This window comes from Benincasa hispida, chromosome 10 (assembly GCF_009727055.1).
Source record: "Benincasa hispida cultivar B227 chromosome 10, ASM972705v1, whole genome shotgun sequence".
Taxonomy (NCBI): domain Eukaryota; kingdom Viridiplantae; phylum Streptophyta; class Magnoliopsida; order Cucurbitales; family Cucurbitaceae; genus Benincasa; species Benincasa hispida.
The window spans coordinates 2369932-2390132 of NC_052358.1; the positions used below are offsets into that span (position 1 = coordinate 2369932).

The 20201-nt window shown below is 34.9% G+C and overlaps 3 protein-coding genes across 5 annotated transcripts; 2 read left to right on the forward strand and 1 right to left on the reverse strand.

Moving 5' to 3' along the window:
- Positions 1 to 772: 772 nt before the first annotated feature.
- LOC120088742 (putative phospholipid:diacylglycerol acyltransferase 2) lies at positions 773 to 4751 on the forward strand. Its single transcript, XM_039046176.1, has 6 exons — positions 773 to 1647; positions 1737 to 1959; positions 2056 to 2339; positions 2940 to 3276; positions 3458 to 3723; positions 3982 to 4751. The coding sequence occupies exons 1-6, from the start codon at positions 1157 to 1159 to the stop codon at positions 4460 to 4462; spliced, it is 2082 nt and encodes a 693-aa protein (XP_038902104.1). The 5' UTR covers positions 773 to 1156; the 3' UTR covers positions 4463 to 4751.
- A 1303-nt stretch (positions 4752 to 6054) lies between these two features.
- LOC120088330 (GDSL esterase/lipase At5g22810) lies at positions 6055 to 8235 on the forward strand. Its single transcript, XM_039045550.1, has 5 exons — positions 6055 to 6617; positions 6708 to 6829; positions 6907 to 7140; positions 7242 to 7497; positions 7731 to 8235. The coding sequence occupies exons 1-5, from the start codon at positions 6383 to 6385 to the stop codon at positions 7922 to 7924; spliced, it is 1041 nt and encodes a 346-aa protein (XP_038901478.1). The 5' UTR covers positions 6055 to 6382; the 3' UTR covers positions 7925 to 8235.
- A 251-nt stretch (positions 8236 to 8486) lies between these two features.
- Positions 8487 to 14334, reverse strand: LOC120088329. Of its 3 annotated transcripts, none has more exons than XM_039045548.1 (12): positions 14051 to 14334; positions 13392 to 13769; positions 12985 to 13050; positions 12663 to 12802; positions 12246 to 12372; positions 11969 to 12120; positions 10717 to 10852; positions 10202 to 10286; positions 9810 to 10084; positions 9242 to 9372; positions 9066 to 9143; positions 8487 to 8968 (listed from the first exon to the last, which is right to left on the reverse strand). In XM_039045548.1, exons 1-11 carry the CDS (start codon positions 14159 to 14161, stop codon positions 9110 to 9112), a joined length of 1635 nt encoding a protein of 544 aa, XP_038901476.1. In that variant the 5' UTR covers positions 14162 to 14334; the 3' UTR covers positions 8487 to 8968; positions 9066 to 9109. The 3 variants fall into 3 exon arrangements, with proteins under 3 accessions (XP_038901476.1, XP_038901477.1, XP_038901475.1); XM_039045549.1 differs by having other exon boundaries at positions 13458 to 13802; XM_039045547.1 differs by having other exon boundaries at positions 13392 to 13802.
- Between the last annotated feature and the right edge of the window lie 5867 nt (positions 14335 to 20201).

A 20201-nucleotide genomic window follows, 5' to 3' on the forward strand; every position in this document is an offset into this window, starting at 1 on the left:
TTGAAAAATCCATTTGGATGATTGATAAATCCATTTGGAAATTGAAATTGGGTGTAAGATTTTAAGAATTAGGTAGGATAAGATTTGAAAAATTATGTACGATATAAGATTTAGAAAGATAACATAATATTTTAAAAATTATTTCACCAAAGAAGTCTAAAATGATTCATAAATCCATTTGAAAATTGAATCTGGGCTAAGATTTTAAAAATTAGGTAGGATATGATTTGAAAAATTATGTAAGATATAAAATTTAGAAAGATTATATAATATTATGAAAATTATTTCATAAAAAAAGTCTATAATATTCGATAGTTTGGATACAAGATGGAAAGATAATTTTTTTATTTAAATTTTGATAGTCGATCTTCACCGAGATGAACCAACAAAAACTATTTCAATCTTTGTGAAGATAAAATTATTTAAGGGTTATTTTCGATAATTTTTCCTAAATATTAATAGATGTTACATTAATGTAATTCTAATCTTAAAAAGATGCATATTCACAAATTGTAATTCGCAGTTAAAACAGATCGCATTTATTATGTGACCAATTATAATTATTCAGAATGAGGTGTAAGCATCTCATTCAATATTATTTTTTTATTTTTTTTTTATTTTTTTAGCTTTACGTTTAGCAAAAAAAGGAAAAAAGTAATTTAGTTCCCTTTTCAATACATTTAATTTAACATCAAACAGAGTAATGTATGAAGGGAAAAGAGTGTTACTCACAAGTTGTAATTTGGAAAGGATGACACATGATGAAGCGCCCATGCAGAAACAGAGCCAAGTGTCATTTTGATAAAACAAAATGTGTTTCTTTGGATTCTCCATTCCCATTTCCTCATCAATTTGCAGAAACCATTTCTCCTTTTTTCTTTCTCCTTATGGGTTTAAGAACAGAGAAGCCTCTTCTTTTTCTCTTTCCATTTCACATCCCCTGTTTTTTTCTTACTGCACTGCACACCTTCAGCCACCCATGGCCACCAGGCCATTTACTCTCTCTTCTCCTTTTCATTTCACCACGTGTATTGTCTTCTTGACAGCTCCTTCAAGTCTTCTAAACCTTTTTTCTGTTTTAAAAGCCCCCATAATTCATGGGTTCTCCTCATTTTTCTTTAATTTTCTTGATTTCAACTTCTTCACTCCTTAATCCATGGCCTCTGTTCTTCGTCTCCGCAAATTGTACTTCGTCAACCCTGTTAAGAGTTCTTCTATGGGGGTCCAACCCATTGAAGCGCATAAATCAGAGGATAAACATAATGTCATTGTCGCATATGTGAAGAAATTGATGCAAAAGAAGCAAGACGAGGACAAGAAGAAGAAAGGAAACAAGAACATCATTAAGAGGCAATCAAGAGAATGGAAGTGCTTAGATAACTGCTGTTGGATTATTGGATACATCTGTACATTTTGGTGGCTGATGTTTTTCCTCTACCATTATTTGCCTCTTACACTACCTGGCTTTCCGGCGATTGATTCTCCGGGAGCTGTTCTAAAGCGAGAAGGGATATCAGGTCTTCACCCAGTCGTTTTAGTGCCTGGAATTGTCACCGGTGGGCTAGAGCTCTGGGACGGCAAGCCCTGCGCCGAGGGGCTCTTTCGAAAGCGTCTGTGGGGTGGGAGTTTCACTGAAACATTGAAAAGGTTAGCTAATTTCAGATCAATTTTACAATTTGAAGCTTTTTATTTGATTCTGGAAGTACCCATTTGAAAACTTGAATTCAAATTTTCAGACCATTATGCTGGTTGGAGCATCTGTCTCTGGACAATGAAACAGGGCTTGACCCACCAGGCATTCGAGTCCGGCCAGTCGAAGGCCTTGTGGCCGCTGATTATTTCGCCCAAGGCTACTTCGTTTGGGCTGTTCTCATTGAAAATCTGGCTAAAATTGGTTATGATGGAAAGAACTTACACATGGCTGCATATGATTGGAGGATCGCCTTCCAAAATACAGAGGTATGTGACCAGATACCCTCTTCTTCTTCTTGCAATCAAATATATCATTCATCACTTCATTGGATTTTCCATAATTTGAGTTGAGAAATCACGCAGGTTAGAGACAGAGCCCTGAGCAGATTGAAGAGTAAAATAGAGGTAATGTATGAAACAAATGGGGGGAATAAAGTGGTGGTGGTGCCTCATTCAATGGGGGTTCTGTACTACCTGCACTTCATGAAGTGGGTGGAAGCGCCGCCACCGATGGGCGGAGGCGGCGGCCATGGGTGGTGTGCCAAGCATATTAAAGCAATCATGAATATTGGTTCTACATTTTTGGGAACTCCAAAGGCAGTCAGTAAAATTCTTTCAGCTGAAGACAGACACGTTGCTTTGCTCAGGTTCTCTTCTCTCCTTTACTCTTAACAAGTTTGTGACTATTATTTTTAGAGTATTTTATTTGTATTTAATGAACAAATTTTGTCGTTATTGTAATTTGTTATTATTTTCTATTTCTCATTCTGATTTTGTTTTTTCACAGGTGTTTTGACAAATTCTTTTAATCTTCATTTCTCATTTTTCATCTTTAATAACGATGGTTTAAAGTGTTTTGGATAAAATATTTTAGTTTTAGAATTTATTGATAACCTTCATTTCAAATTTCATCAACTTTTCTGAACTAGAATTTTCGAGATCGAATTTATTATTGAAATAGATGAGATGGATTTATTTTTGTATTTATTTCTTAAGGTGAAAAGAACTAAGAAATATAATACTTTAATAATTGTGTCAAAATCTTGACTCAAAAGTGTAGGATTTCTCAGGCTTTGTGAATTATTAGAGAAAGGCATTTATAATTTAACTATCAAATATTTATTGAAGATTCACAGAAAAAAATGTTAAGCAAATGAAGAAGAGATTAACCTGCAAATGACAGAACTAAGTCTTCTTATAGAGATTCAAGGAGAAATAATGAACTTGGTTTTCTTGGCATTTTACAGAGCTATGACCCCTGGTTTTCTTAAATCTGAAATTCTTGGCTTTCAAACCTTAGAACATATGTTGCGGGTTTCCCGAACCTGGGATTCGACCGCCTCGTTGTTACCGAAAGGTGGTGAGACCATCTGGGGTGACTTAGATTGGTCTCCTGAAGATGTTCAGAATTGTGATTTGAAGAAAGTAGATACACATTCTTTTAGAAACGAAAACGATTCCAAAGACAGTGAAAGAAAGAAAGTTTTTCAAGAAAATGAGCCAGTGCACTATGGAAGAATAATCTCTTTTAGCAAAGAAGCAGCAACACGACCTTCTTCAGAGCTCTCCACACTAAATTCAGAGGTAATTTCTTGGCTACTTTTTGTGCATTGGAACTAAATATTTTGATGGGGCAAATGATGAAACTTAGCACTGCTGAATTATTAGATACTATTTTTGTTGATAGGTGAACTTAGGTATTCAAAGTGGGACATTTTTCTCTCTGTCTTAGGATAGTATTCACTAATGAATGGATCTTGAATAGGAACTTAAGAATTCAGGTAGCTCCAATGATTCAAGCTTCTCTTGTAGCGACGTATGGACTGAATATGATGAGATGAGTAGGGAAAGTATTCGAAAGGTCTCCGAGAATAAAGCTTACACAGTGAAAACTGTTTTTGATCTACTCCGAGTTGTGGCTCCAAAAATGATGCAGCGGATGGATGGTCATTTCTCTCATGGGATTGCTGAAGATCTTGATGATCCTACATATGCTCATTATAAGTACTGGTCAAATCCACTTGAGACAAAGTAAGTACCTGTGCAGATTTTTAGAATTATCTGATTTTCTTTAGAAGATAATCAGTACTGAATGCGATAAACTCTTGGCATATGAGCTGATAATCCAATATCTAACATCAGGAACATGGTTTTGGAGGTATTATTTGCTAATTTCAAATGCAATCAAACAACTTCCCTCAATCCCTGTCCCCAAGATCAACTTTCCATTTCATTACTTGTGTCTTCAAAGTTCATGAAACTAAGTACATTTTGCAAAATCCGTCTCAGGCTACCAGATGCCCCAGATATGGAGATATATTGCTTATACGGAGTGGGAATCCCCACAGAAAGATCATATATCTATGACTCATCTTATGATAAGTGCAAAAGCATTCCATTCAGGATTGATCTCTCAATCGAGGGAAAAGGGAGTGGCTGTCTGAGAAGCGGGATGTATTTTGTCGATGGTGACGACTCTGTACCGGTAGTGAGCTCCGGTTTCATGTGTGCGAAAGGGTGGCGAAACAAAACACGATTCAATCCATCAGGCAGCCCTACATACGTAAGAGAATACAGGCACAAGGCTCCTGCTAGTCTGCTAGAAGGAAGAGGAGTTGAAAGTAGTGCTCACGTTGATATAATGGGAAATGTTAATCTTATTGAAGATATCTTACGGGTTGCGGCTGGAGCCACTGGAGCAGAGATTGGTGGTGATAAGATTTACTCAGATATATTAACACTATCAGAGAGAATAAATCTTAAGCTGTGATTCGGTTTGAGAGCTCAAGAGATGAAGGAAATGAGATACTGAGGGAAATTAGCTGGCTTCTAAAGCAGGAGAGCATAAAAAAATGTAGTATAAAATAGAGGAAAATAATTCATACTCTTGGCAATGGAGTTTGTTCCCACGGTCTCTTTCATGTGGATGCTATTGTGATGTTTGAGGTTAACTTTCCAAACCTGACAACTCTCCTTCCAATATATCCATTTTATTGTTCTCTACGGATAATCTTTTGAAACATACCTTGCCACAGTGTAACCTAGGAGTTACGAGTATGATATTGTCCATTTTTCTTTTGAAAATTAATCTGTGCGATCATATAATCAACTTATATGGACAAAATCTCATTTATTTTTAATGTCACATAGGAAAGAAGAATTTATGATTTTAAAATGTAGCAGGGTTCATTAATGCATGTATAAATTAACAAAGGACGCTCCATAGTCCATTGTTCTCTTCTATAGCAACCTGTACGTTAGGTGGGTATATATACGATGCGTATATATATATATATATATACACACATTTGTTTCTCTCTCCATAGCCCAATTCGAATTTTCCTATTAACTATGGTGTGGCCATTGGCAATATTACATCTTATTCATTAAGGACTTCAAATGTAAATTTCAGGAAATTAAAAAGGAAAAGCAGTCTAAATGCAAAGCTTGTTTTCATAATAATTAAACGATGAGATGGCGTTATGAGAATACCTGCTGGCTAGGGACAGTTGAAAAAACATTATAAATATGATAAAATTCAGATAGTTAGTAATAAACTATTATCAATAAGAGTCTATCAACAAGAAGTCTATCATTGATAGAGTTTGTTATATTTGTAATTTTTTATATTTTTAAATGTTATACGCTTTAATTTATCTAATATTTTACATTTGAGAGATATTTTAGAAGTTTCAAAGCTTGATTTGGTAAGCTCTATTTGGTATAATCACATACACAAAAATATATATTTACTATAGACAAGTATGATAAAAATATAGAGGAGAAACTTATTTTGTATAACCAAAGCTCGATTTCATGGGCTCTAATGAGTAAAACTAAAAGTAAAAAAAATAAAATCTTCCACATCGGTGCTAGCCTAAGAGAACAAGAAACCACAGAAATCTCAAGACAAATGAGCATAGGGCCGCAGCACTTACTAATAGAGAAAATACCCCTACTTACTGGTTAAAAAACATCACTTGCCATATTTCTTGTTACTTCTGATGCACGTAAGAAAACTTACACTTCAAGCCTTCTCCTGCAAGACGTTCAAGAAGGAGAACTAATAAAAAAATATTAATAATAAGGCAGCTTCTCGTTCCATGTTTTGTTTTTATATATATATATATACATACCTGAACAGAGTAGTAATAGAGTAGCAGTTGAAAAGTAAATAAGGGTACACGATACGAAATCCAAAGGTCAAACATGAAATTTTGGGCATGCATTTATATAATTGCATTTTCACATGTCCTCAAGTGAATTTAAACTGGCTATTCATTTTGAATGGGTCAATGGAATGGCTGTGAAAACAAGAAGCCGGGGCTGATAAAATGTCACACTTATTTATTACGTTCGAGACTTAAATTTGGCTTTTGTTACGTTCGAGACTTAAATTTGGCTGAAACCAACTCATCAAACATTTTGCGGAGGTGAAAATTTGGGAAATTCTCTCTCTTTTAAATATGGATTATACAATCTGATGCATGTTAGATGGGGGTTCAGTATCAGCTAAATCTTGTGAGGCCTAATGAACATAATTAATACATATCAAGCTGTAAATGATCAGATTTCTTGAACATATGAACTTTTGAAACCAATTATTTCACCCATCCTCACTTGCAAATCTCCCTTTAAAACTGCCTGTTCTCAGCTTTCATTTTTCAAACAAACGCATTTGGTGTGGATTATGGATACCATTTGTTTATCCATTTTCTTTCTCCTTGCTCCTGTGATCACTTTGGCAAATGGTCAGCCCCTGGTTCCTGCATTGTTCACATTTGGGGATTCTGTCCTCGATGTGGGGATCAATAATCATCTCAAAACCGTCATTAAAGCAGACTTCCTCCCTTATGGAAGAGATTTTATAACTCACAAGCCTACAGGAAGGTTCTGCAATGGGAAACTTGCCTCAGATTTCACTGGTACTTTGTACTTTAGACACTCATTTCACTTGCTTATGAAGATATATAATCAATAAATGATCTGATTTTCTCTTGTTGCCTTCTGAATAGCTGAGTACCTAGGATTTACATCTTACCCACAACCTTACCTCAGTGGAGGAAAGAATCTCCTGATTGGAGCAAGCTTTGCCTCAGCTGCTTCTGGATACCTTGACACAACAGCAGAGTTATATGTAATAAATCAAAAACTTGAATTTGTCTATCTTGGGCACTGCCCTAAAATAACATGTTTTGGCTTGTGGTATTGTAGAATGCACTTTCCCTAACTCAGCAGCTGGAATACTACAAGGAGTATCAGAACAAAGTAGCCGAGATTGCTGGGAAATCCAATGCTTCATCTATTATATCGGGTGCAATTTACCTTGTTAGTGCTGGGAGCAATGACTTTCTGCAAAATTATTACATCAATCCTCTACTTTACAAGAAATATACTGCTAATCAGTTCGGCAACATTATCATCACCTCCTACATAAATTTCATTCAGGTCTGGTTCTCCATCAATTCCTAAATTGATTCAATTTAAAAAAAAAAAAGTGTATATATATACGTTTATGAATATTGTATAATCAAAACATATGATTTCAGAATCTATATGCAATGGGAGCACGGAGGATTGGAGTAACAACATTGCCACCGCTTGGATGTCTTCCAGCAGCCATAACGGTTTTTGGATCCGACAGCAATGAGTGTGTGGCTAAGCTAAACAATGATGCAGTTTCGTTCAATAGCAAGCTCAATGCCACATCTCAGAGCTTACGAACCAAGCTTTCTGGCCTCAATCTGGTTGTCTTGGACAGTTACAAACCTCTCTATGACCTTATCACAAAGCCAGCTGAAAATGGTATGCCATTGAGATTAGTTATGGGTAAATAAAATGGCATGCATCTACTCCAACCTAGGATGTTCAGTACAGGTTAACAGCTCATATAATATCTTGAATAAAGTAGAATGTAAACTAAATGTCAGAAAATCTTTCACATGGAAGCACAAGGGATTGAAAAATCCACATTGATGGTTTAAAACCTGAACATCAGAACCCACGATGTGTCACTAACCATACATAAAATTATGTAGGTTTCTTTGAGTCAAGGAAGGCCTGCTGTGGCACAGGCTTGCTTGAAACATCAATCCTATGCAACACTGAATCAGTAGGGACATGTGCTAATGCATCTGAATACGTGTTCTGGGATGGATTCCACCCATCAGAAGCTGCAAACAAGTTCTTAGCAAGTAATCTGCTAGCCAGTGGCATCTCTCTCATCTCATAAGTCGTACACCTGGGTGTTCCAAAGTAGTTTCCTGTTATAGGGATTTACTTATTGTGTGGTTGTATGCTGCGCTTTATTGTTTTCTTCTGCAGACAAATAAAGGCTGAAAGGGATAACAAGCACAGAGTGTGCTATCTCTTACTATTCTTCATCTATTAAAGTTGTGCAACAGACTGCTGATGATAGACCCTTGAAACTTGCTTTTCTGACACCACAATTTTCCGTAAAATTTAGAAGGGAAAATAAGCACTCCTTTATGCGTACTTATGTAAAAGCAACTTGAGAGCAAAAGCTAATGTTGTTATACAAGAGGGCACAGACACCAGAAATTATGCATCAAACTGAAAATGAGACGTAACTCAATTATGAAAAAAGCAATTTAGTAATAGCCCTAACCAGACAACATACCTAAATTTAGATAGATAATGAAAAATGCTCAAAAAGATGAGTGAGAAGGAACCGGTGAAGTAAGCAGGCAATTATTTGAGCACCATGTGCCAATGTGGTGGGCATTGAATAATATGTGATTTTAGGTATAACCAATCACAGTACAAAACCGTTGTAGTCCTAAACCCATCTCCAAACCACTTATAAGACAAGTAGTACATAACCAAACAATTGGCAGGATTTTGGAAGTTGTTGGGACTCCGAGGAGTCTTAGACCAATAAATTATCATCCAACAACAGGCTTGACCTGGTTGCACATTACCACCACTAACTACGCATCCATTCAGTAAATATTTGTATGGTTAAATTACAAATTTGCTCCCTATGCTTTAGAAAAAGTTAGAATTTAGACCCATAGTTTTAAAAGTTAGAATTTAGTTCTTACAGTTTGATAAAACCTCTATAAATAATCCCTATGGTTTGATAAAACCCTCATAAATAGTTCATGAGAGTTTTCGAATTATAAACCATAGGAATTAAAATCTAAATTTCTTCAAACCATGGGGACCAAATTTGCAGAACCTATTTGTATTGACTTTCCTTCGGTTGATAATGATTCAAAATGAGATCCTGGCCTCTGTGTGCTGAATGGAGAGGCTGAAACCAAAGAAACAAAAGGCACTGACTCAGTATAAAATCTGCAGAGATTAGCGAAAATATTCATGATTGAAATTCTGCAGCAAAGATCAATTACCATTTAAGTGAACGTACTAAAGTGGCTAAGAGCAACACTATGGGCTATGAAGAGTGTATTTCCGTCTCTACTAATTCCCTAGCCATCCGAGTTAGGAAAACAAAAAACATAGCACTTAATCAGAAATTACAGAATAAGAGAAGAATTCATAACGAACATATTGATATAGATCTTACTCAGAATGTTTACAGCAACAGTTCAACAATCTATTGATGTCTACATCTTCAACATGATATGCGTCTCTTACATCCGTCCCTTCATCCTTAGAAGCAGTCCAATGACTTAAAATAGAAATTATCCTTCTTAACTAAGAGACGAGTAAAGGATAACACAAAGTTCATTCATGCAAATCATCCATCAAAAATTGAAAATGAATTGCCTGGATCGACTAATAAATAGGTCAAAATACCATTTTTACTCCTATACTTTAGTTATCCAATTTTAGTCTCTTTGCTTTCAATAAATCTTAAATTTAGTCTATGTACGTTTAGTGGATCTTAAATTTAGTTCTTTAAAGTTTATTTTTATCAAAATTGATTATACAATAATAACTTTCATGCAAGAAAAACCAGGTAAATATACTTTCAAAATCCTTTTTTTTTTTTTTTGAAAAAAATCAATAATAAACTAATTGAATAGACTAAATTTAAGATATATTGAAAGTACAAGAACTAACAAAGACCAAAATGATATTTTAACCCAAATAATAATAGGAAAGTCAAACAAACTCAATGAACAGGATACAGATATACATCTAGAGTTTGATTCTGTGCCGGCAGAGGTCATTCCATCCTCTTCTTTACAAGATTCAGTCATATGGTGGTCTAGAAGATCATCCTCGATGAGATCAGTCTTACTCACTAGTAATGACACATATTCAAACAGCCTTGATCTGCTCATTGAATTTTCTTGAACATGGACCAATATCCTCGCGCTGATGCTCCAAAGAGCATCACGTGCCTCTGAGTCGTTCCCAACAAAAGAGAATATATCAAGTAGACCTTGTAGAAAAGCCAAATCTGGATAGATCAAAAGTATCACACTTGAAATCCACATAAGGTGATTGGCAAACGAAAATCAAACTCATAGTTGCCACCAGAAACTTGGCAATAAGAAACAGAACGAACTTAACTTACCTTGAGACAAGTCAAAGGCAAAATCAGGCACATCTGACAGAATATTTGCAATCAAAACCACAGAACTGATACAAGAACTGGGGACCTATGGAAAGAAATATGTCCATTTCAAAGATGGAAGGTTTCCTTGATCTTGCAAGAAAAACATATTTGTAGCACCCCAGGAGTGAAGCACAGAATATAGAAGTAGTTTAAAATATGCAATAAATAACAGCTGAAGAAAGGAAACTTCAGCATCTTCTAGCAACAAATTGAACGATAGGAAAGGTGGTAGATCATACACGACATGCAGCACAAGTCCACTTTTGAGCAACACAACTTTTTGGGACGAAATAATGGACACATTTAACAAGTTATGCATGGTTCCACATTGACAAGTAAATTAAATAACCCTGAGATCATAATAAATAAAAGAATATATGGAGATGTTAACACTTCCAAGTATAAATACACCCATATTATTACTATAAGGTCTCAACATGGCCCTACTCTTACTTCAGGTACCTGAACTGTACCTCAAATGCATCTGGCAATTTGACTAGGTCACAAACAAGCTCAAAAAGCTCTTTATTTGAACAAATTTCCTGAGAATGCTCTTCAAGTCCAGAGAGTGCTTCAGCTGTCCGAAGAATCACGTCCAAAATTGAATGCCTGAAATTGAATTTTGAGACTGATGGACTCATAAGAAGCTACATTGATCATCATTTCTTACTCATAGTATCTACAATACAAGCATCATAAACAACATGTCATAAAACGCAGGCTGGAGCTCTCATGGCTATGAAATATACAAAATTCTACATGCTCGTTAGAGAGCTTCTTTCTATTGTGTACTTGACTTTTTCCTCCTTTTCCTTCTTTTTTTGGCGACCCAGTATTTCTAGACCAGCTTAAATTCACCTCAACAAAATAACCCAGAACCTACAAAATTGCTCTTCCACTAAATTCATTGATTATTGGTCGATGCACACAAGATACATAACATTTTCTTTCTTCATACAATAATACATTGGGTGGTGAAGGCTCTCTAACATGGGATCAATTGACTACAAAACATCTTAACGATACTTAGGATGCTAAAGAGGTATGACTAATCTGCATGATCATACATATTTTCTCAACTAAGATAGGGAAAGAAAAGTACACGTTCATCCGAACCCAGTCAAGTTTAATACTAATATTGACATCAATATGTCTTGAAACCAACAAAGAAATACAAGAAATGAAGTGTTTTTTTTGTAAAAAATAAAAACTTGTAACATTGAAAGGCATGAAGATTACAACATGTCAATTACAAAACTTTGGCAATCCTGTATGCAACATGTAATTGTTAAGTACTTTGCACATTGGAGAACTACACCCCTAAGGCCTAAAGCCAGCTACTGGGGTGTGAGAGCCAAGCCACTTAGTACCACATTGGTCATCCCATTCTAACCAATGTGGGACAAAGGTGTCCCATACTACCTTGGTTCCCAACAATACCCCATCCCCGGAAAGCCAATGTCCTAGCGGCTACTCCGCGGTACTTCACTTGGTCACATCCGGTCAGAACCCTACAACCGGCTTTGATACCATTGTTAGGTACTTTAGCACTTTGGAGAACCATACCCCAAGAGCCAGCAATTGGGGTGGGAGAGCCAAGCCACTTAAGTACCACATTGGTCATTCCATTCTAACCAATGTGAGACAAAGATATCCCATACTACCTTGGTTCCCAACAGTAATCCTATAACTAATACCTATAGTATAGGCAAAGGAGATTCATACCTTTCAGGTGATCTTTCATTTGTTAATATTTTCATCTCAAGAGAAAAAAGGTTGAACAAAACACTCGACAAACCCAGCTTCATCAAACATGGGAGAAGAATATGAACAACTTCTTGCTGACTTTCAATAATGGTTGATAATAGCCCAACACTCTGATGGAGAAAGAAACTATTTAAGCCATCAGACAAGCTAAGAATTTGTCTTCGCAATTACATTATGCTACAATTTACAGTGACCTTTTATGTTCTTTGCTTCGACGTGATACAGATTTTGATACCTTTTCTATAAGTTGTGGATTTAAGGTATTCTCAGAAATCCATAGAAGACGAGAAAGAACATGCTCAGAATTCAAAGCCTCAGCCCATATGACACATTCGCTACTTTGAAGACCCGCATTTAACAACCTGTAAACCATAATAACCATAACAAAAAAATGTATATTACAAAACAAGTAGAAGGATTGAAGAAAATTGTCACTACATCTGATATCAATCAAAGGCCATAAAAACTGAAGAAGGCATACCAATTAATGGCGAATATGGGAAACAAAAACTGTCGTAATGAGTCTTAAAACATATAATGGCAGGTATGAATGCCAACCTCACCAAATGAAATATTGGGAAAACAAAGTTGCATAAAATTTGAAATTGGACATTATATAAGTTGATTAGAAAGGCATACTTTTGTATGATACCTGCAAACTTCACATAAACATTGAGCATCATCTAGAAACAGCTGGTTCACAATGGTTGTAATCAATCCACTCTTGGTGACTATATGTTTCATGGGAACTTCATGGCAGGCCAGGTTTCCAATAATTCCAAGGCTAATTTCCTGCAGAAAGTAATTAATTGAACATGGATTTGAAGCAGTACTCAACTTATAAGTGATACCCTCAAAATGCCAAAGCCACAAATGTTTATCCATCTCTTTGCAATAATATAAAAGATAATGATGCAATTTCTAACACATGGTGGAAAAGGATTATTTAAATTATATGTCACACTGTCACATACCATAACACGCACAGATTGTGAGACCATAAGGTTTGCAGAAAGAACTTCAAGGACAAAGTTCTGAACCTGGGAAACATGTAAACATAAATATCAAATAAATGAAACGGGTACTAATAGGAAGTGGCAATAAAATTCATAATGACACTATTGCTAGAGTACCCAAAATATTATTGTCACCGGTTCCATTTGAAAAGCATTATGCCATGGGTAAGTCGAGGCTACAATAAATTTAGAGGGTATCAGCAAGGGGAGAAGGAGCACAATAACGAGAGTTGGCAAGGTCAATAATGATGACTAAGGTGCTAGTAAGAACACGTTTTAGAATTTAGTCATCCCACTTCTTCTCTTAACAAGACAACTGGGGAGAACAGAGTGTGTGGGTGTGGGTAGGAAGGAAACTTAAGTACCATAAGTTCTGCATGAGATTTACTCGCAGAAAGATCCCACAGAATGCAACCGTACTCTTCCCAGACCTTTTCTTCTGAGGATGAAAGAAGTTGCTCCGATTTAGTACATGCACCTTCATCCTCGCCGTTTTTATCAGCAAGTTTATCAGAACCATCAGCAATTTCAATGCCCAGGCATTTACTCACTGATCCTGAAAAACTTAAGACTTGGTCGCCAGATAAATAGGCATCACCTTCATCCATGTAGGTTATTGAGGTGTCACGGTCGCCATCTCCATTTCCGTAAGAACTGCCCAGGTTACTTGCGTTTTGTGGCAGAAGTTTCCGTATTAGAGAGATAATATAGCTAGGATCAACCGTCGTTGAGATATCAAATAACTGCAAAGTGATGTCGATAAGAATTTCAATCCACTGCAATACCAATTTAGCTATCTCAATAACAAGACCTGTATATTAACAACCTAACTTATCACCATCGTCATGCAAATTCACCGCATAATACTATTCCGTGAAGTCGAATATCAAAGAAAATCCAGGTTAGCATAGCTGAATGAACAAATGCAGAAACCAGCTCGAGTTTCAAGGGAAATTTCAGAGCAATAACTGAACCAATAGAAAACTAATTAAATGTTAAACAAGCTCGGGATTTGAATAGAAACCTCATCACATGGAGCGGAAGGATGATGAGCAGGTCCATTACCGTCTTCTACAGGTTCAAGGTCCGCTTCCAATTCCGCTTCTATAGGGTCTGAATCTGAGCCCACCTCCATAGCAAGGTTTGAAAGTTCAAGAACACGATTAGCTTTCAGACTCGCAGTCGTCTTCAACCTTGGCTTCCCTCCAAAATTTTCCACAGAGAAGTGTCGTATTAGTAAACTAAGACTGAAGATTCCCCAGCTACGCACTCTCTCCGGCACTCGACCATTTTCATCAATCGGGCCTGGTATCTTTAGCAATTTGGCCCGCCCGATTATCATTAACCTTTTTTTATTTTTTACTTTGCTTAAAAAAATATTTGATTTAACTTCTGTTAAAGTAACAATTTAGTGACAAATTTAGTCCCTCTAATTTCAATTTTGTTACAATTTCATCAACTTTGATATATAAAAGTTTAGTATTTATACTCCCAAATTTGTAACAATTTAATCATTAAAACCCATTTGATAACCATTTTGTTTTTTTATTTTTGTTTTTTAAAATTAAGCCTAACATTTTAATTTCCTACTTTATTATCTATTTTTTACCAATGGTTTAAAAAACTAAACCAAATTTTGAAAACTAGAAAAAGTATTTAGGGATTTATGGTTATTTTGCAGGTTATCGAAGGTTGAAGGCTCGACAATGGAGCTTGTCGAGTGTAAATGTTTGTCGAGTGTTCAACATTCAACCTCTTTAAGTCGAAAGTTCAACACTCAACAAAGCCAATCTGCCAAGAGTTCCTGCCTTCCCTATGCCACTGGCTTCTCTGCATGGTTAAGTCTTCTCGCTGAGCACTACATGCAGATCAAAAGTTGTACAACATGCTGACCATAACTTTATGGTCAGCTTTCTCGTGGGTAAGTGTTCAACACTCGACCTTTATCTTTTTAAACCCCTTCCAAAATCCCATTTTACCTCACAAACATTTTACTCCTCTTCTTCGTGAATTAGAAACCCTTTCCTCCCATTTTACCTCACTGTTCCCTCTTCTTCGTTCCATCAGAAACCATTTCCTCCCATCTTTTACTTTCCATTTACATCTCACATTATTCTGTTTCATACAAATTGTCTCCATACTTCTCATCACAAATTATACTGGTTTGTTAATTTACTCTACTAGATTTCTATTTTTTAAGAATAATTATAAATTTTTTTTTTGTTCTTATATTATTTTTTTTTATAGTTTTTATCGTTGTTCGGGAAACAATGATTAAAAAAGAGGTATATGTTTGATCGACTAAATTATTTTATATATATATAAGTTATAGATTCTAATATTTATTTTATCTTTTGTAGTTGTTGCCGGATAATAAATAACAAAAAAGAAAAAAAAAAGTGAACGTTGTCACTTTGAAGGAAAAAAAGATCTACGGTCGAATTTGTGAATTGAACTTTAATTTTTATTTATTAGTAGTTTTTTTTTTTGTTTTTAATGTTTGTTTATGCTAAATCTATCATTTTTATTCCTTATATTGACGTTAATAAATTTTTAATATTAGTTATATATTTATATTACACTGAATTTAATAATATTTTAGGTATATCATGTTTACATTAGTTTACCATGTTAATGTTATTTTTTTTAATATTGTTTTTTAATTGAAGATCAATAAGTAATTTTGTTTATTTGTCATTTGTTATATGATATTTGTATTGTCTTTTAGTTAACAAGTTTAGTATTTTGTTTGTTTTAAATAAAAAAAAAAGTTAATATTTTATTGTTTGTTTTTATTTAACTACGATGATTATAGTTTAAAAGGTTTAGTTTATTGTTATGTTTAAAACGTTGATGTTTGTAGTTTAAAAATTTTAGTAATATTAGTTTAATATAAAATTATTGTGATTTTTTAAATATATTTCTTATGATATTTGATTCTTTTTGTATTAAATTTGAAAAAAATATTTTTAAAAAGTTTAGTTTATTGTTATGCTTAAAAAGTTAATGTTTATAGTTTAAAAACATTAGTATTTTTAGTTTAATACAAAATTATTGGGATTTTTCTAATATATTTCTTATAATATTTAATTCTTTTAATATTAACTTTGAAAAAATAGTTTAAAAAGTTTAGTTTATTGTTATGTTTAAAAAGTTGATGTTTATAATTTAAAAATTTTAGTGTTATTAGTTTAATACAAAATTATTGTTGTTTTTTTAAATATATTTCTTATGATATTTGATTATTTTAGTAAATTTGAAAAAATAGTTTTAAAAAGTTTGGTTTATTGTTATGTTTAAAAAATTGATGTTTACAGTTTAAAAACTTTAGTATATTTTTAGTTTAAGACAAAATTATTGTGATTTTTTAAATATATTTCTTATGATATTTGATTCTTTTAGTATTAACTTTGAAAAAAAGTTTAAAAAGTTTAGTTTATTATTATGTTTAAAAAGTTGATATTTATAGTTTAAAAACTTTAACATTATTAGTTTAATACAAAATTACTGTGATTTTTTAAAATATATTTCTTATGATATTTGATTCTTTTAGTATTAAATTTGAAAAAATAGTTTAAAAAGGTTTTGTTTATTGTTATATTTAAAAAGTTGATGTTTATAGTTTAAAAACTTTAATATTTTTAGTTTAATACAAAATTATTGTGATTTTTTTAATATATTTCTTATGATATTTGATCTTTTTTAATATTAACTTTGAAAAAATAATTTAAAAAGTTTAGTTCAGTTTAGTATTAACTTTATTGTAATTTTAGTATTAAATTTGAAAAAATAGCAAAACTTTAGTATTAATTTCGAAAAAATAGTTTAAAAAGTTTAGTTTAGTTTAATACCTTATCGTGATTTTTTAATATATTTCTTATGATATTTGATTTTTTTTTATCATTTTTTGTTTTTGTTTAAGTTTGATAATTAGTAAAACAATTAGTAATGTATTGTTTGTTTTTTTTGTCTTTTTTTGTCTTTTTTTTTAATAGAAAATGACAGACAAATGTTTGGGATTCATGTTGCTTACAAATGGTAAAACTTCCTATGGTCATCCCATGAAATGAAGTCTCTGTCATGAATGGTGTTATATAACGAGACGTTAACACTTCGTGGTCAGGTTTTATACAAACTCTTTGTATAGGATGCCCCCGCTCGCATGTCCCCAACATGAATGATCAGGATCAGACTATCTGTGACAAGTCACAACACTTGTGACCATTCCACAAAGCAGACCGCATCCGTAGCGTTACCAAGGTTTCCCTCTTATATCCATATACTACATATCATTTTGGTTATCATTCAAGACATGATCCATTTGTATGTCACCACATATATGCTTGAGTCACATACAGATAACCAGGGATTTTATGTTTATTAGTTTGTGGTAAAGCAAATAAAACAAGTAAATGAGCAAAAATACAAGATATGAAGTAAATATCATATATTAACAACACAAGCGTTCGTACAAACTGTTTACAAACTACAGGACAACGAGACTTTAGGGCATCAACTCCAACAATCTCCCACTTGTCCTAAAGCGAAGTGGGGTGTACAAAAACTTAGTATAAAATAATAAACTAGGGCATAAAAGCCCAGTACAAGAAAATCTCCCACTTGCCCTAGTCCAGCCGCGGGCGATCCTGTAGACCCATGTTCCGTAGGTGACCCTCAAACACTATAGTTGTGAGAGCCTTCGTAAACGGGTCAGCAACATTAAAATGACCTGGGTTTGACTGATCTATCTCATCTCCTCAACCTCTTGAGGTGTCTTAGAACATATTTCCTTAGACAAAAAGATTCAATGCCTAAACAGCAATAGGCCCCTCCTGGAGTCCTACACCGAGTACTTGAGCAACCACTTTTCAATGTATGATGCATGAGACAGTCCTAGCACTTTGTTCTAACAATCCTGAAAGATCTGTATACCTAGAACAAACTGAGCCTCTCCTAAATCTATCATTTGGAATTGGGTCGCTAGCTAGTTCTGAATTGCAGTCAGTAGACCTACATCATTCTCAATGAGAAGGATATCACCTACATACAACACTAAGAAAACTACTGAAGCGTTGATGATCTTCGTGTAAACACAAGGTGCATCAACATCGCCATTCCGGTCAACATCCTCCATTTCATTCTTATAAGACAACGGATCCTCTACGTCGCCATCTACTACTATAGCAAGGATTTCTGTGAAACCCAGATAACGAACGGGTGGGTTCGCAACCCTCCCACTACGTCGAGGTTCTCTCAACTCTTGAGGTGGAACTGACTTACTGAATGAACTCCCATCAACAACTCTTGTTGATGTAGCAAGCTCTTCAACAACTCTTGTTGAAGTTTCAGTAGTTTCATTGGAAAGCTTATGCAACACGACTTCACTTCGTGGACTGTGCTCCCTTATATGATCCTCCTCTAGGAAAGTAGCATTTGTTGAAACAAACACCCTATTTTTTGTCAGATCATAAAAATAACCCCCTCGTGTACCTTTGGATAGCCTACAAAGAGGCATAACCTCGACCGTGGTTCCAACTTCTTGGGATTAGCCTCAAGCACATGTGCACGGCAACCCCAAATGCGGAAGTGACGTAAACTAGATTTATGCCCGTTCCACAACTCCAGAGGTGTTCTTGCAATACTCTTGGAGGGAACACAGTTGAGTATGTATACCGCAGTCTCCACTGCGAAACTCCAAAACGAGTCCAGTAAGGAAGCGTAACTCATCATCGAGCGAACCATATCTAAGAAGGTCCTATTTCTCCTTTCCGCTACACCATTCTGCTGAGGTGTACCCGAAGCTGAGAGTTGGAAAACGATTCCATGTTCTATTAAATAGTCTTGGAATGTTGAGTCCAAAAACTCTCCACCTCGATTCGATCGAAGTATTTTAATCCGTCTATCCAATACATTTTCAACTTCAGCCTTGAATTCTTTGAACTTTTCAAAAGATTTAGACTTTCGTTGCATAAGATAAACATACTCGTACCTGGAGTAGTCATCAGTAAAACTGATAAAATACTCATAGCTACCTCGGGCTCGCACATTCATAGGACCACAAAGGTTAGAATGTACTAACTCAAGAGGCTCCTTGACTCTATAACCTTTTCCAGTAAAAGGTCGTTTAGTCATCTTACCTTCAAGGCAAGATTCGCACACGGGTAAAGAATTTTATTATAATCACTTAGAAGTCCATTCTTCACCAATCTCTCAATCCTATTGAGATTGATGTGCCCTAAACGAAATGCCAAAGTTGGACATTTTCTTTTGGAGAAATTCGTCGACGATTTGATTGAGTTACGACAGTTCTGAACAATTCAGTATTATGGAGGGAATTAATGGCTAACGGCTTTAGCACATATAAATTTGATTCCAGATTTACTGTGCAAATAAAAACACCATATTTATGAATAAACGTTTTATTCACATTAAAAAAGATAGTTATTTACATTGCAATAAATACTTTACAGAAATGAGGTTCCTCTTTAGTTCGAGAACAATATACACATCATGTAAAATAGGAAACCTATTCTATAAAGTTAATTGGAGTCCTCCCACTGCCACAGCTAAGACGACGTGTCCGATGCCTACTCGCATCTCATCTTACTAGCCTCCAGCTATCGCCAAGATCTAATCCCCTGAAAAGAAGAACAAACATGATTAGTGGCGCCCGAATCAATTATCCAGGTAGAATGATCATTCTCCACTAAACAAGTTTCAAGCACAAGTAAATCGCATTTACCTTTATCTGCCTTGACCTTAACCTTGGCTGCTTTCTTCTCTTTCAGTTACCGAGGACAGTTCCTCTTCCAGTGTCCATCTTGGTTGCAGTGGAAACACTTTTCTTTAGCAACATGTGGATGCCTCCTTGGGGCGACAGGCGGTGGGTTAGCAGGTACCTTCCCTGTTCCCTTACCACCCTTCTTCTTCTTTCCCTTTGCAGAGTTAGAAACAGAAGGTGCAGACTTCGTTCCTGAGGTCGAACCTCTATGGAACGTCCTGGAGGATGAAGCAACATTTGCCTCACCCTTCTATCTCTCCTTACTTTTCAGTAAAGATTGGTATGTCTGCAACTCGTTGGGGAGAGTTGTAAGGTTATATTTCACTTTGTTAAGAATCACATTGCTAACAAAGTGCAAGAAGCTCTCCGACAAAGAATGCAGGATCATGCTAAC